Raw genomic sequence first — 14,769 nt, forward strand, 5'->3', positions numbered from 1 at the left:
CCCCTGACGTCACAGCCAGCAGGGACCCCCTCCCCCCAATTCCAAATCCAAATCTGTGCCAACCCCGCCCCTCCCCAACACCCAACAACCATGGCCCCGCCCCCACTGACCCCACCCCTCAGAGGGAGGGGGCGGGGACAGCCCCAAAGAGGCTCCGCCCCCTTTTTTGGACTCCAGGGGTGCCAAACCCCTCCCTCACTCCAGCTTTACACACAGGTTTCTCCAAGGTGTATAAAATCCACTTTATTCAGGTTTACTCTGAGCAGTACAAGCTCCACCTTACTCCAGGTTTACACCCAGGTTACTCCCAGGTGCAGAAACTCTGCTTTACTCCAGGTTTGCACACAGCTTACTCCAATGTGTAAAAAATCCACTTTACTCTGGCTTTACACACAGGCCACGTCCAGGTGTAAATCTCTGCGTTACTCCAGCTTTACTCCCAGGTGAGGGGCGGGGCCAGCGCAGCGTCCGTCAGGGGTCAGAGGTCACCGGGGGCTCCTGCAGCCCCTGCAGCTCCCGCAGGCCCTGGGGGAGGGGAAGAGTGTTGGGGGCGTGGCCTGTAGGTGAGGGGGTGTGGCCAACACGTGAGGGGCGTGGCCAGGGGAGGGGGCGGGGTTACCTCCAGCACCAGCCGGATGTGGGCGCGGATCTTGGCCCCGTCGCGCGTCAGGGAATCGCTGAGCCTGGAAGGGGCGGTGCTTGAGGGGGCGGGGCTTTGGTGGGAGGGGCATAGGAAGGGTGGGGTCTCCTGAGTGGGTGTGGCCTGATGATTGGCAGGGTGAGGCTTTTTTTGTTGGGGGGGATGTGCTTTCTTTTAATGGTGTGGGTGTGGCTTAGGTAGTGTGGGCGTGACCTGATGAATGGCACTCCTTTTTTGGTCATGGGGTGGGAATGTGATCTCCTTTTATGGAAAAGGTGTGGCCAAAGGGGGCGTGGTTTGCCCACCTGGAGCTGCCTGTGACCACAAGTGTATGCAAAGGGGTGTGGCCTAAGTGGGTGTGGTCCTAAAGGGGTGTGGACACCTTCTCCCACCCCCAACACAGCAGGAAGGGGGGTGTGGCTCTGAAAATGGGTGTGGCCTAAGTGGGTGTGGTCCAAATGGGGCGTGGGCACCTCATCCCACCCCAATACAGCAGGAACAGGCGTGGCATTGGGGCATGGCTCCCCAAGGGGTGTGGCCTCAACAAATGGGCGTGGCCTGCATTCATGGGGGCGTGGCCATGTCAGAATGACTGAGGATCATTATGGGGCACGTCTCAGGGTTGTGGGCGTGGCCTGGGCATATCCAGTGGGTAAGGGCCTGGCCTGGGCGTGTCCGGGGGCGTGGCCAGGGGGCGTGGCCAGGCTGCCTCACCTCTGCAGGAGGGAGCTGCGGCGCTCCAGGTGCCGGAGGGCCTCGGGCAGCGTCAGCTCCGCGAAGAACCCGAAACCCAGAGCCACGAAAACGCGCCGGGGGTCCGGGCTGGGGGCACAGCCAGGGGAGAAACGGGGTCAGGGGGGGCCCTGAGGGGCTTTGGGGTGTCCTGGGGGTCGTCGAGACCCTGGGGAATCGAGTTTAGGGCATTGATGGGGTCCCTGGGGAGGATTTGGGGTCTCAAAGGGAATTTGGGGGGGGAGTTTGGAGTGATCCTAAAAGGGGGTTGGGGTCCCAAAGGTTCCCGGGATGGTCCTGGGGAGTTTTGAGATCAATCAGGGGAGTTTTGGGGTCCCTGCAGTGGTATGGGGGGGATTTATGGAGGGGTCTGAGCAGGTTTTAGGGGGTTCTGAGGAGGTTTGGGGGGGTTCTGAGAAAGCTTTGAAAGGTCTGAGAAGATTTTGAGGCGTTCTGAGGAGGTTTTGGGGGGGTCTGAGGAGGTTTTGAGGGGTCTGAGGAGGTTTGGGGGGGTTCTGAGAAAGTTTTGGGGGGTTCTGAGAAAGTTTTGGGGGGTTCTGAGGAGGTTTTGGGGGGTTCTGAGGAGGTTTTGGGGGGGTCTGAGGAGGTTTTGAGGGGTCTGAGGAGGTTCGGGGGGGTTCTGATAAAGTTTTGGGGGGTTCTGAGGAGGTTTTGGGGGATTCTGAGGAGGTTCTGGGGTCCCAGCCCCACTCACACTTCAGCGCTGACGAAGAAATTGCAGCCGAGATCCACCTGGGTGCGCAGGGGGGCGGCGGCATCCTGGGGACCCCAAAATCCCCCCCGGGATCCCTGGGGTCGCACTGAGACCCCCAAACACCCCACGGGACCCCCAAGCACCCCTGGGGACCTCAAACCTCAACCCTCAAATAACCCAGGACCCCCAAATCCCTCCAGACATCCACAAATCCAATTCAAGTCCCATCAAAAAAGCCCCAAACCTCCCCAGAGACCCCAAAATCCCCCCAAATCCCCCAAAACCCCCCAAACCTTCATCACCAGATCCCCAAACCTACCCAGTTCTCCCCAAAATCTCCCCAAAATCACACCTAATCCCCCACGAGACACCCAAATCCCCCCAAATCACCCCCCCAAATCTCCCCCAACCCCCTCACCTGACCCCCAAAAATCCCCCCAAACACCCCCAACCCCACCAAACCCCTCTCCAGCCCCTCCAAATCCCCTCCAAGCCTGGCCCCGCCCCCTCCCCAGACTAAACCACGCCCCCGGGTTAGGCCACGCCCCCCGCGCACCTGCAGGCGGGTGAGGGCGGAGCGGAGCTGCAGCACCTGCGCCTGCTGCTCGAAGACGGCGTCGCGCTGCTCCTGCACCCGCCTGCAGGGGGCGCTGCTAAGCGGGGCGGGGCCTCCCCGGGGGCGGGGCCTCACAGGGAAGGGGCGTGGCTGCGATATGGGCGTGGCCTCGAGTGCAAGGTGAGGCCGCAACACCGTTGCTATGCAATGGAGGGGGTGTGGTCTATGAGTGGGTGTGGTTGCAGGTGTATGGGCGTGGCCACAGCACGTAGGTATTGTGCGTTGTGAGGTTGATGAGGGGGTGTGGCCACGAAACAGGCGTGGTTTCATCATTAAAGGGTGTGGCCACATTATGCAGAGTTGGAGGGGCGTGGCCTCAATGTGAATGGGCGTGGCCAACACCCAGGTATTATACGGCGGTGGAGGGGCGTGGTTTTAAAATAGGCGTGGCCTCATAATGAATGGAAGCAGCCGCCACTCGCCGTAACTGTGCTAAAGGGCGTGGTCGTGGAATGGGCGTGGGTTTACATTAATGGGCGTGGTCTCAATACTGGGTAATTTGTGGGGGTTAAATAGGCGTGGCCTCAGTGTGAATGGGTGGGGTTGCATTGGGGGCGTGGTTTCAGGGTGAATGGGCATGGCCACAACATGCTGTTATTATTCATTGTGAGTTTGATGGGGGCGTGGTCTAAACCTTAATGGGTGTGGCCACAACACGCGGTTGCTATTTGGAGGTGGAGGGGCGTGGTCATAAAATAGGCGTGGCCATAAAATAGGCGTGGCCTCCAGATGAATGGGCGCGACCACAGCAGGTATTATTAATAGGCAGGGTCGCCGTAAAAGGGCGTGGCCACGAAATGGGCGTGGTCTCAGCCTCAATGGGCGTGGCCACTACACGCCGTTACTTATGTTGTGGCAGAGGGGGGCGTGGCCATAGCGCTGAGGGGAGGGCCGGGGTGTCGCGGGGGCGGCGTTTCAGTCGCGATATGACGTCGCCTACCTCAGGTCGCGCTGCAGGACGTCGCTGACGAACGCCTCGTAGCGCTGCGCCTTCTCCGCCGCCGCCATGCTGCCTCTGACGTCATCGCCGGAAGTGCGTCATCACCGCGCTGCCGCCCGGCGGGCGCCCCCTGGCGGGCGGGCGGTCCAAGCTCCGTCCTTCCCTTTCCCTCCCCGCCTCTATCGCGTTCGCATGTCGCGACATGCGCGCCGCTCTATCGGCGATAAAACTTTCCCGCTCGCCGAGAGAGGCCGGAACAACGCGGCCTAAGCCCCGCCCCCCGGCCCGCACCTGGCTCAGGTGTGTCCCCGGCTATCCCCAGGTGTCCCAGGTGTGCCCCCAGGTGTGCCCAGCTGTTTCCCAGGTGTCCCTCAGGTGTCCCCACGTGTGTCCCAGGTGTCCCAGGTGCGTTCCAGCTCTGTGCCCATCTATCCCCAGGTGTGCCCAGGCGACCTCCACGTGTGTCCCGGGTGTGTCCCAGGTGTCCCCAGCTGTCCTCAGGTGTCCCCAGGTTCCCCCCACATCCCTTCCAGGTGTGCCCAAGCTCCCCCAAGGTGTCCCCAGGTGCCTCCCCCAATTTTGGGGGGTCCCACCCTGCCCCACCCCCCATCAGCACCACCCAGCGCCAGCAGCTCAGGGATTTATTGACTCCGCCCACCTGGGCGAAAGGGGCGGGGCAAAGCAGGGTGTGTCCCAGATGGGGCGTGGCCAAGCGGGGGGCGGGGCTTACACACTCACGAGCGCACACTGAGAGACCCCCACCATAATTTGGATGGGGGAGGGGCTTGGCGAGCACAGAGCGGGGGTGGGGGAAATCCCCGGGGGGATCTGGGGGTTCCTCGGTGGATTTTGGGGGTCCCGGGGAGATTTGGGGTGAATTTTTGGGGGTCCCGGGAACCCGAACCCCCCCATTTGTGGGGTTGCAAAGCAGGGATGGATTTTGGGGGGTCCCCAAGGGGTTTTGGGGCGTCCCCAGGGGGATTTTTGGGGTGTCCACAGGGGGATTTGGGGCACCCCCCGAGGGGGTTTGAGGGAATTTTTGGGGTGTGCCGAGTGGGATTTTGGGGTGTCCTGTGGGGAATTTTTGGGACATCCCCAGGAGGTTTCTGGGCCGCCCCCAGTGAGATTTTTTGGGGTGTCCCCAGGAAAATTTGGGGATGTCCCCGGGAGAGTTTTTGGGGCGATCCCAGGGGGTTTTGGGGTGTCCCAGGGGGATTTCTGGGGCACCCCCGTTGGTATTTGGGGTACCCCCGGTGATATTTTGGGGTACCCGGGGTAAGTTTTTGGGGTGTCCTGGGTGTGTTTTGGGGGTGTCCCCGGGTGGTAATTTGGGGCTCCCCGGGCGTGTTTTGGGGTGTCCCGGGGGGTTTTTGGGGTGTCCCCAGAAGGGTTTTTGGGGTGCCCCTGTGGGTGTTTTGGGGTGGTCCCGGGGGTGTTTTTGGGGCTCCCCGGGGGTGTTTTTGGGGCTCCCCGGGTGTGTTTTGGGGCTCAGTCGGAGAAGAGGCTGGCGAAGCTCTGCCGCAGCGCCCGCAGGCTCTCGGGGGGGCCCTGCTCGGGGGCGGGGCTGCGGAATTTGGGGGTTCAGGGGGGGCCCGAGGGGGCGGGGCCGCGCCCCTCCCCCCCAAAACCCCCCATCCCCCCCCCCCCGACTTACCTGGGGGGAGGGGCGCTGCCGGGTTTGGGGGCCAGCGCCGGTTTGGGGGCGATGGGCGGGGCCTGGGGGCGGGGCTGGCGGGTGGTGGGCGGGGCCTGCGGGCCGGGAGGGCGGGGGCTGGTGGAGGAGGGCGGGGCTTGGTGGCGGGGCTGGGGAACGGAGGGGGAGCGCTGGAGGCGGGGCTGGGGAGAGGTAGGCGGGGCTTGTGGGCGGGGCTGAGGTGATGTAGCCGGGCCTTGAGGGCGGGGCTGAGGGGCTGAGGTGGGTGGGGCCTGGGGGCGGGGCTGTGAAGTGGGTGGGGCTTGTGGCCTTGGCTGGGGGGACACGGCTGGGCCTGGTGGGCGGGGTTGAGAAGTGGGTGGGGCTTGAGGGCGGGGCTGTGAGGTGGGAGAGGTTTGTGGGCGGGGCTGTGGGCTGGGTGGGCGTGGCTGTGGCACCGATGCAGCCAGAGGTGGACGGGGCTGTGAAGTAGGCGTGGCTTGTGGATGTGGCTGTGGCGAGCTGGGCGGGGTTTGTGGGCGTGGCTGAGCAGGGCTGGGTGGGGTTTGTGGGCGGGGCTGTGGAGAGCTGGGGCGTGGCTGGGGCGTGGCTGTTGGGGTTTGGGGGCGGGGCTGTGCAGCGAGTGGGCGGGGCTGGGCAGGGCCTCGAGGTTGGGCAGGGCCTGGCTGGGCGGGGCGCGGTGAAGCTCCACCCATTTGTGGGCGGGGCTGCCCCTGCGGCTGCGGGCGGGGCTGGGCGGGGCCAGACGGAGGTGGCGCACCTGGAGGGAAGAGAAACACCTGAGGGGGCGTGGCAAAAGCAGATCCCCAAAATTTTAGGCTGTAAATCCCCAAATTCCGGAGCTTTGGAGGCTCCCAAAATTTTCTGGGGTCACTCACCCTGGGGCTGGGGTCTCTGCTGGGGAGGGGTCCCCGGCCGGGGGGTCCCCGAGGTCACCGACACCTGCACAGAAGGAGGGGGAGGGGTTCAATTTTGGGAGGTTCCGAGAGGCACCTGGAGGGGATGGCGGGGGAGGGGCGGTTACCTGTGGGCGTGGCCGGGCGGGGGAGGGGCTGCGGGGGCGGGGCAGCTCCTCCCTCATCCGCTCCAGCACCAACTCCACGATCTGGGCCTGGTCCTCGGCCGCGCCCGGGCCCAGCAGCGGCAGCCACGAGCCCAGCACCTGCAGGTGGGCGGGGCTCAGGTGTGGGCGTGGCCCAGGTGTGCCCCAGGTGTCGGGGGTGGGTCCCCCCAGGGGTACGGGAGGGCGCCAAGTGTCTCAGGTGCATCCCAGGTGAGCCCCAGCTGTGCTCAAAGTGGGTCCCCAGGTGTGCCCACCTGTGCCCCAGGTGTCTCAGGTGTGCCCTAGGTGTGCCCCAGGTGTCCTCTAGGTGTGCCCAGCTGTCCCCAGGTGTGCCCAGGTATTACCCAGGTGTTCCCAACTGTCCCCCAGGTGTCCCAGGTGTGCCCAACTGTCCCCAAGGTGTGCCCAGGTGTACCGTGGTGTGCCCAGGTATTACCCAGGTGTTCCCAACTGTCCCCCAGGTGTACCCAGGTGTGCCCAGGTGTACCCAGGTGTACCCAGGTGTGCCCAGGTGTGCCCGGTACCTGCACGATCTGCTCCTGCCCGTCGGGGCCCCTCAGCGCCTCCACCCCGCAGATGTCCACGCCCCCAAAGAGGCCGGCGCAGGCGTCCACCCACGCCCGGTGCCTGCGGGAGGGGTGGGGCTCAGCGGCCACGCCCACCGATGCGGCCACACCCCCACAGCCTGGCCACACCCCCTCAGTCTGGGCAGAGCCTTGCCCAAAGCCCCACCCCCTTCCCAAGCACCTCCCTGTGGAAAAGCCACACCCCTTTTAAAAAAGGCCACGCCCACAAAAGCCCCACCCCAACACAAGCCGCTCTCATGGCCACACCCCTTTTGATGACCACGCCCAACCACACGACAATGCCCCTTTTATAGCCCCGCCCCTCCAGGATTACCCCACCCCTTGTCGCATAGCTCCGCCCCTCCAGCATAGCCCCGCCTCTTCTCTCCTAACCCACCCCTGACTCCACAGCCCCACCTGAGCCCCTCCCAAAGCCACGCCCCCCTTAGCCCCGCCCCCTCACACTCACCTGGGGCTGAGGGCGACCGGCTCCACCTGCGGACCCTCCCCTGCTGTGTCCCCGCCCCCCAGGGACCACCTGAGGGGACACCGGGGTCAGCGGGGACCCCAAAATCCCCCGGGGACCCCCAAGGCCCCGCCGCTCACCTATTCCCACAGGCCCCGCCCCTTCACAGACCACCGCCCCAGGCTGAGGCCCCGCCCATTCCTGCAGACTCCACCCTGTGGCACACAAAGCCCCTCCCCCAATCTCAGAGCCACGCCCAGGCCCCACCCTCAGGTTGAGGCCACACCTCCAAATTTAGCCACGCCCTCAAGTTGAAGCCACACCCTCTTGTCATGACTGCCACTCCAAGCCCCGCCCCTATGTGAATCCCGCCCAAAAACTGAACACCTCCAGTCTCCCCAGTCCCTCCCAGTTCCCCCAGCCCCATTCCCAGTCCCTCCCAGTTCCCCCAGCCCCATTCCCAGTCCCCCCAGTCCCCCCAGTCCCATTCCCAGTCCCCTCCAGCCCCATTCCCAGTCCCCCCAGTCCCCCAGTCCCATTCCCAGTCCCCCCAGTCCCCCCAGTCCCATTCCCAGTCCCCCCAGTCCCTCCCAGTTCCCCCAGTCTCACCGCAGCGCTCGGTACTGGTCCCCGATCCTCTGCACCCGCAGCCGCTCGGTGCCCGCGGGGCCCCCCCGCAGCAGCGCCCCCGCCCGGGCCCCGCCCATGGCCGCGGCCACCGCCCCCAGCACCTGCGGGGAGCCCACGCGCACCTGGGACAGCGGGGACGGGGCACACAGGTGAGGGACAGCGGGGACAGGTGAGGGACAGGTGAGGGACAGCGGGGACAGGTGAGGGACAGCGGGGACAGGTGAGGGACAGGTGAGGGACAGCGGGGACGGGGCACACAGGTGAGGGACAGCGGGGACAGGTGAGGGACAGGTGAGGGACAGCGGGGACGGGGCACACAGGTGAGGGACAGCGGGGACAGGTGAGGGACAGGTGAGGGACAGCGGGGCATGGGGCACACAGGTGAGGGACAGCGGGGACGGGGCAGACAGGTGAGGGACAGCGGGGACGGGGCAGACAGGTGAGGGACAGCGGGGACAGGTGAGGGACAGGTGAGGGACAGCGGGGACGGGGCACACAGGTGAGGGACAGCGGGGACAGGTGAGGGACAGCGGGGACGGGGCACACAGGTGAGGGACAGCGGGGACAGGTCACACAGGTGAGGGACAGCGGGGCACGGGGCACACAGGTGAGGGACAGCAGGGACAGGTCAGACAGGTGAGAGACAGTGGGGACAGGGCAGACAGGTGTGGGACAGGTGAGGGACAGCGGGCACAGGTCGGACAGGTGAGACAGGCGAGGGACAGGTGGGACAGGTGAGGGACAGGTGAGGGATGGGTGAGATTGTTGGGACAGGTGAGGGACAGGTGAGATAGAGACAGGTGAGATGGGGGACAGAGAGGACAGGTGAGGGAGAGGTGAGGGACAGGTGAGGGACAGGTGAGGGACAGGTGAGGGACAGGTGGGACAGGTGAGATTAATGGCCCAGGTGAGGGGGCAGGTGTGCGACAGGTGGGACAGGTGAGGGACAGGAGACACAGGCGAGATTATGGGACCATTGATGGACAGGTGACGGACACATTGAACCACACCCACCCAGAGCCACACCCACCGAGCCACACCCAATGCCACACCCACATTGAGCCACATCCCCACACAGCCACACCCTGCTGACCACACCCACACTGAGCCACACCCTGCTGGTCACACCCACATTGAGCCACGCCCACACTGAGCCACACCCCCACACAGCCACACCCTGCTGACCACACCCACATTGAACCACACCCACACTGAGCCACACCCTGCTGACCACACCCACATTGAACCACACCCCCACGCAGCCACACCCTGCTGACCACACCCACATTGAGCCACACCCACACTGAGCCACACCCCCACACAGCCACACCCTGCTGGCCACACCCACACTGAGCCACACCCCCACACAGCCACACCCTGATGGCCACACCCACAGTAAACCACACCCACACAGAGCCATGCCCACCTCAGGCCACACCCAGGAGAGGCCCCGCCCCACCCCACTCACCTGTCCCACCCCTGCGGGGGCGGGGCTGAGCGTCACCGTCATGGGGAAGGTGGGGGCGGTCAGCTGGGGACACCAGTGACACCAGTTAGAGACCAGTGACAGACCAGTGACACCAGTGACACCAGTTAGAGACCAGTGACACCAGTGACAGACCAGTGACACCAGTGACACCAGTGACAGACCAGCGACACCACTCCCAGTCCCCTCCCAGTCCTCTCAGTCCCCTCCCAATCCCTCCCAATCCCCCCCAGTCCCTCCCAGTCCCTCCCAGTCCCCTCCCAATCCCCCCCAGTCCCTCCCAGTCCCCCCCAGTCCCTCCCAATCCCCCCCAGTCCCCCCCAGTCCATCCCAGTCCCCTCCCAGTCCCTCCCAGTTCCCCCCAGTCCCTCCCAGTCCCTCCCAGTGCTCCCAGTGCTCACCAGTCCCCGGGGCCGGTTGCAGAAGCGCTGGGGCACCAGTGGAAAGGCCTCATGGCCCAGTTCCCGCTGCAGCCGAGCCAACTGGGCAAACTGGGAGCAACTGGGAATGTCAGGGGCCAGCCAAGCGCCCTGCCCAGTGCTCCCAGTCTGCCCCAGTTCCCCTCCCATTCCCTCCCAGTTCATTCTACGCCCTCCCCAATCCCCTAAATCCTCTCCCAGTTCCCTTCCATTCCTTCCCAGTTCCCCCCAGTCCCTCCCAGTCCCCATAAATCCCTTCCCAGTGCCCCCCAAATCACTTCCCAGTCCCTCCCAGTGCTCCCAGTTCATCCCAGTTCACTCCCAGTCCCCCCCAAACCCCCTCCCAGTCCCTCCCAGTTCCCCCTAAATCCCCTCCCAGTGCTCCCAGTCCCCTGCCAGTCCCCTCCCAGTCCCTCCCAATGCTCCCAGTTCATCCCAGTTCCTCCCAGTGCTCCCAGTTCATCCCAGTTCACTCCCAGTCCCACCCAAATCCCCTCCCAGTGCTCCCAGTCCCCCCCAAACCCACTCCCAGTCCCCTCCCAGTCCCTCCCAGTTCCCTCTAAATCCCCTCCCAGTGCTCCCAGTCCCCTCCCAGTCCCTCCCAGTTCCTCCTAAATTCCCTCCCAGTGCTCCCGGTTCATCCCAGTCCCCTCCCAGTCCCTCCCAGTGCTCCCAGTTCATCCCAGTTCACTCCCAGTCCCACCCAAATCCCCTCCCAGTGCTCCCAGTCCCCCCCAAATCCCCTCCCAGTCCCCTCCCAGTCCCTCCCAGTTCCCCCTAAATCCCCTCCCAGTGCTCCCAGTCCCTCCCAGTCCCTCCCAGTGCTCCCAGTCGCTCACCAGGCAGGGGGCGTGGCTGAAGCCGTACAGGGTGGGCAGGGGGTCGCTGCCCGGGACCCCCCCCAGGTGCAATCCCACCAGGAGCCGCCGGGGGGCGCCCCCCGCCCCCCCCTCGGGCTCCTCCCGCACCAGCACAAAATCGGGGCGCACCTTCCTGGGGGGGGGGAGGGGAGAGAGAGCTCAGGGGGTCCCCAAATCCCCCCCGACCCCCCCCCCCCCCAAAATCCCAAACCCTGAAATCCCCAAAAATAGAAAAAATCTGAGGGGTTTTTTCCCCCGAAAATTTTGGGGGTTCAGCCGAAATTTGACGGTAAAATCCGCCTTCCTCGCACCCCAAAATTTGGAATTTGTGCCCCAAAATCTCCTCAACCCCCCCCCCCCCACCTCGATCTTCCTTGGGACCCCCAAATTCACACCCGGAACCCCAAATTCAGTGCCAAAAATGAGTGGGGACACCCCAAAACTGGATGAGGGAACCCCAAATTCAGCCCTAAAATAAGAGAGAGGCAAACCAGCACCCCAAATTCGGCCCTACATTGAGGAGGGAACCCCAAATTCCACCCCAAAACTGAGGGAGGAAGACCCAGCACCCCAATTTTAACCCCAAAGTAAGGGAGGGGACCCCAAATCCAGCCCCAAAACTGAGAAGAGAACCCCAAAATTGAGGAGGGAACCCCAAATCCACCCCAAAATAACAGAGGGGACCCCAAATTCAGCCCCAAAACTGAGGGGGAACCCCAAATTCAACCCCAAAACTGAGAAGAGAACCCCAAAATGAGGAGGGAACCCCAAAATCCACCCAAAAATAACAGAGGGGACCCCCAAATTCAGCCCCAAAACTGGGGGGGAACCCCAAATTCAACCCCAAAATTGAGAAGAGAACCCCAAAATTGAGGAAGGAACCCCAAAATCCACCCAAAAATAACAGAGGGGACCCCAAATTCAGCCCCAAAACTGGGGGGAACCCCAAATTCAGCCCCAAAACTGAGAGGAGAACCCCAAAATGAGGAGGGAACCCCAAATCCACCCAAAATAACAGAGGGGACCCCAAATTCAGCCCCAAAATAAGAGAGGGGAGCAGCCCCATTTTAACACCAAATTAAGGAGGGAACCCCAAATTTCAGCCCCCAAAAATGGGGGAGGGGCCCAAATCCACCCCAAAATTGAGGAGGGGACCCCAAATCCACCCCAAACCAAGGGAGGGGGACCCCCAAATTGGAGAAGGGAACCCCAAATTCACCCCGAAATTGAGGAGCTGACCCCAAATCCAGCCCCCTAAACTGGGGGAGGACCCCAAATTCAGCCCCCAAAAGGAGAAGGGAACCCCAAAATGAAGGAGGGGACCCCAAATTTGGGGGGGGGGTCCCCAGCTCGTACCTGGAGCCCCCCCGGGGGGGGGTCGATGCTGACGCTGAGGGCGCCGTGGGTGGAGGCGGCCAAGGAGAGCTCCGAGAACTGGGCCTGGGGGGACCCCAAAATCCAGGGGGGGGACACCCCAAAAACCGCCGGGGGCCCCCCAAAAACCTCCCTGGGACCCCTCAGTCCCGCCCCAAACCTGGCCAGGGCCCCGAGTCGGGTTAAAAAAAGAGATTTTTAGGAGAAATTCAGATAAAAGAAGGGTTCAAACTGCCCTGAAATTGAGGAGGGGGCCCTAAAAAATTTACTCTGAACCCCAAAATTGGAGGGAGGAATTGGGGAGGGGGTTAGGAACATGGACCCCAAATTCTCCAGGGAACCCCAAAAAGCTTTGAATTGAGACAAGATTTTGGGGCACCCCCCCCAAAGTTTCCCTCAGGGACCCCAAACCTGAACCCCAAATCTGGGGAGGGATTGGGGGGGTTCAGAGCCCCCCAAAATTTGGGCCAGGCCCCCAAAATCCAGGGCAATCCCAAATGCAGAACCCCCAAATTCTCCCAGGACCCCCCCCAAAAACCAACCCGAACCCCAAAATCAGGAGGGACCCCCAAAATCCTTGGGAGACCCCCAAAATCTGGAGGACCCCAAAACTTCGAGACCCCCAAATTTTAGGGGTGACCCCAAAATCGGCCCATCAAAATCAGGGGGGAGCCCCCAAACTTTTGAGAGACCCCAAAATTTTTTTTTGGGGGGGGGAAGGGTCCCAAAATGAGGGAGGGGGAGGCCCCGAATTTTTAGGGGGACCCCAAAATTTAAGGGGGGGGTCCCCAAACTCACCTGCTCCACCCTCAGCTCCACGTCCCCGTGCACGGATTTGCCCTTGAAGGGTTTCACCCTGGGGGGGACCCCCAAAATTGGAGAGACCCCTCCCCAAAATTCCCATCCCCCACCCCCAAAATCAATCCCCAACCCCCCCCTCCCCAAATTAAAGCTCTACAGGTGGCCCCAAAAATCTGAGACCCCTCCCCAAAATTGAGAGAACCCCCCCCAAAAATCTGAGACCCCCCCCCCAAATCTGAACCCTCCCCCCCCCTCCAATGTGAGACCCCCTCCCAAAAATCCCGGGGGGTCCCAAAGGAGATTTGGGGGGGCCCAGGGTGGGGGAGGGGGCATTGGGGGGGGTCCCATGACTGAGAATTTGGGGGGGGGGGGGTCCCAGGAAGGGGGGAATTGGGGGGGGTCCCATGACTGGGAATTTGGGGGGGGGGTCCCAGGAAGGGGGGAATTGGGGGGGGGTCCCCATGACTGGAATTTGGGGGGGGGGGGTCCCAGTACGTACCAGTCCGTGCCGGGGGGGGGCGATCACGAGCAGCAGCGGCGCTGTGGGGGGAGGGGTCCGGGGGGGTCTCCCCGCCCCTCCCCCAGCTGAGGGGGGGTCTCCACCCATCCCCCCCCCCCGCCAGGAAATTCCCGTCCGAGAGGCGGCGCCGCAGGAAATCCATCACGGGGGGGGGGGGGTCCTGGGGGGGTCCTGGGGGGGTCCTGGGGGGGTGTTGAGGTCACCTGGGGGTCTTGGGGGGTCCTGGGGGGGGGCTTGGGAGGTCACCTGGGACTCACCTGAGGGGGAGGGGTCACATGAGGGTCACCTGAGGGGTCACCTGGGGGGGTCCTGAGGGGGGGGGGGGTCCCACCTGTGGGATCACCTGGGACTTACCTGGGGGGAGAACCTGGGAGGGAATGTGGGGAGGGGTCTTAAGGGGGGGAGGGACAGGGCTATAGGGGAGGGGGTTTATGGGGGAGGGGGATTTATGGGGGAGGGGGGGCGGCGGGGCCGGAGCCGCTGCCGGGGGGGGGGGGGGGTCCCCTGGGGGGGGAGGGGGAAGGGGGAAAAGGGGGGGGCGGGGCCCTGGGGACCCCTCTGGGCTGAGCCACCCGCGGGATGCGCCCCAAAAATCCCCCCCCAAAAAAAATCTCCCCCAAAATCCTCCCCAAAAACCATCCCCGGGCGGCCCCGCCCCGCCCCCGCCCCGCCCCGCGTCACTTCCGGCCACGCCCCGGCCACGCCCTGAGAGTGATGGGTGTGGTTTAAATATGACGTCACATCGGCCACACCCCTGGTTCTGCAGAAAGAGGCGGGGCATGGAAGGGTGGGGTCTGTGACGTCATCGCCGAAATCTGCTGGCGTCTCCTCCCCCACCGGGGTCCCCCCTTTCCCCTCCCCCCCCCCCCTCCGTGACCGCCCCTCCCCCACTCGCGTCGGAGCCGTTTCGATGCTGGGATTTTATTGGGGGGGGGGGGGGGAGGGGCCCGGGGGGGGGGAGTTTGGGCGTAAATCCGGGCGGGTTTGGGGTCCCGGGGGGTCCCACGAGGTCACCGAGAGTCTCCTTCCTCTGGGGGGGGGGGAGGGGAGGTCAATGGCAGACCCCTGCCCCTCCCCCCCCTTCAAGGACCCATCCTGCCCCTCCCCCTCGGGACCAACGCTCCCATCCCCCCCCCCCCCCCGGGGGATTCCCTCTGCCCCTCCCCCACCCCGGGGGATTCCCTCTGCCCCTCCCCCACCCCGGGGGATTCCCTCTGCCCCGCTCCCCCCACCCCGGGGGAATTCCCCTCTGCCCCTCCCCCCCTCTTTGGGGTATTCCCTGCCCTT

The 14,769-nt window shown here is 64.2% G+C and overlaps 3 protein-coding genes across 3 annotated transcripts in view; all 3 read right to left on the reverse strand.

The window, feature by feature from the left end:
• Positions 1-217: 217 nt before the first annotated feature.
• UXT (ubiquitously expressed prefoldin like chaperone) lies at positions 218-4,136 on the reverse strand. Its single transcript, XM_059837451.1, has 6 exons — positions 3,644-4,136; positions 2,644-2,725; positions 2,088-2,152; positions 1,355-1,462; positions 620-683; positions 218-525 (listed from the first exon to the last, which is right to left on the reverse strand). The coding sequence occupies exons 1-6, from the start codon at positions 3,709-3,711 to the stop codon at positions 472-474; spliced, it is 441 nt and encodes a 146-aa protein (XP_059693434.1). The 5' UTR covers positions 3,712-4,136; the 3' UTR covers positions 218-471.
• Positions 4,137-5,131: 995 nt separating this feature from the next.
• On the reverse strand, positions 5,132-13,643 carry SYN1 (synapsin I). The gene is made up of 13 exons (XM_059837449.1): positions 13,462-13,643; positions 12,960-13,017; positions 12,144-12,227; positions 10,767-10,920; positions 9,910-9,999; positions 9,491-9,553; positions 8,002-8,144; positions 7,396-7,464; positions 6,885-6,987; positions 6,322-6,459; positions 6,176-6,239; positions 5,298-6,057; positions 5,132-5,207 (listed from the first exon to the last, which is right to left on the reverse strand). The coding sequence occupies exons 6-13, from the start codon at positions 9,530-9,532 to the stop codon at positions 5,132-5,134; spliced, it is 1,395 nt and encodes a 464-aa protein (XP_059693432.1). The 5' UTR covers positions 9,533-9,553; positions 9,910-9,999; positions 10,767-10,920; positions 12,144-12,227; positions 12,960-13,017; positions 13,462-13,643.
• Positions 9,959-14,769, reverse strand: part of LOC132322743 (synapsin-2-like) — an 8,515-nt gene continuing 3,704 nt past the window's right edge. The window contains exons 5-9 of the mRNA XM_059837450.1: positions 13,837-13,849; positions 12,960-13,017; positions 12,144-12,227; positions 10,767-10,916; positions 9,959-10,009 (exon numbers count right to left, since the gene is read on the reverse strand). Of these exons, the coding sequence (XP_059693433.1) occupies positions 9,959-10,009; positions 10,767-10,916; positions 12,144-12,227; positions 12,960-13,017; positions 13,837-13,849 (356 nt within the window). The remainder of the gene's footprint in view (positions 10,010-10,766; positions 10,917-12,143; positions 12,228-12,959; positions 13,018-13,836; positions 13,850-14,769) is intronic.

Source organism: Haemorhous mexicanus (genome assembly GCF_027477595.1).
Source record: "Haemorhous mexicanus isolate bHaeMex1 chromosome 35 unlocalized genomic scaffold, bHaeMex1.pri SUPER_35_unloc_5, whole genome shotgun sequence".
Lineage (NCBI taxonomy): Eukaryota > Metazoa > Chordata > Aves > Passeriformes > Fringillidae > Haemorhous > Haemorhous mexicanus.

Coding starts and splice junctions, on each gene's coding strand:
- UXT (XM_059837451.1), bottom strand. CDS start 3,711: ATGGCGGCGGCGGAGAAGGCGCAGCGCTACGAGGCGTTCGTCAGCGAC. Junction 2,153..2,643: donor CCGCCCTCACCCGCCTGCAG/GTGCGCGGGGGG, acceptor TGGGGTCCCCAG/GATGCCGCCGCCCCCCTGCG. Junction 526..619: donor ACATCCGGCTGGTGCTGGAG/GTAACCCCGCCC, acceptor CCCCTCCCCCAG/GGCCTGCGGGAGCTGCAGGG.
- SYN1 (XM_059837449.1), bottom strand. CDS start 9,532: ATGACGGTGACGCTCAGCCCCGCCCCCGCAGGGGTGGGACAG. Junction 8,145..9,490: donor CCCCCGCAGGGGTGGGACAG/GTGAGTGGGGTG, acceptor CCGCTGTCCCAG/GTGCGCGTGGGCTCCCCGCA. Junction 6,460..6,884: donor GGCAGGAGCAGATCGTGCAG/GTACCGGGCACA, acceptor GCCCACCTGCAG/GTGCTGGGCTCGTGGCTGCC.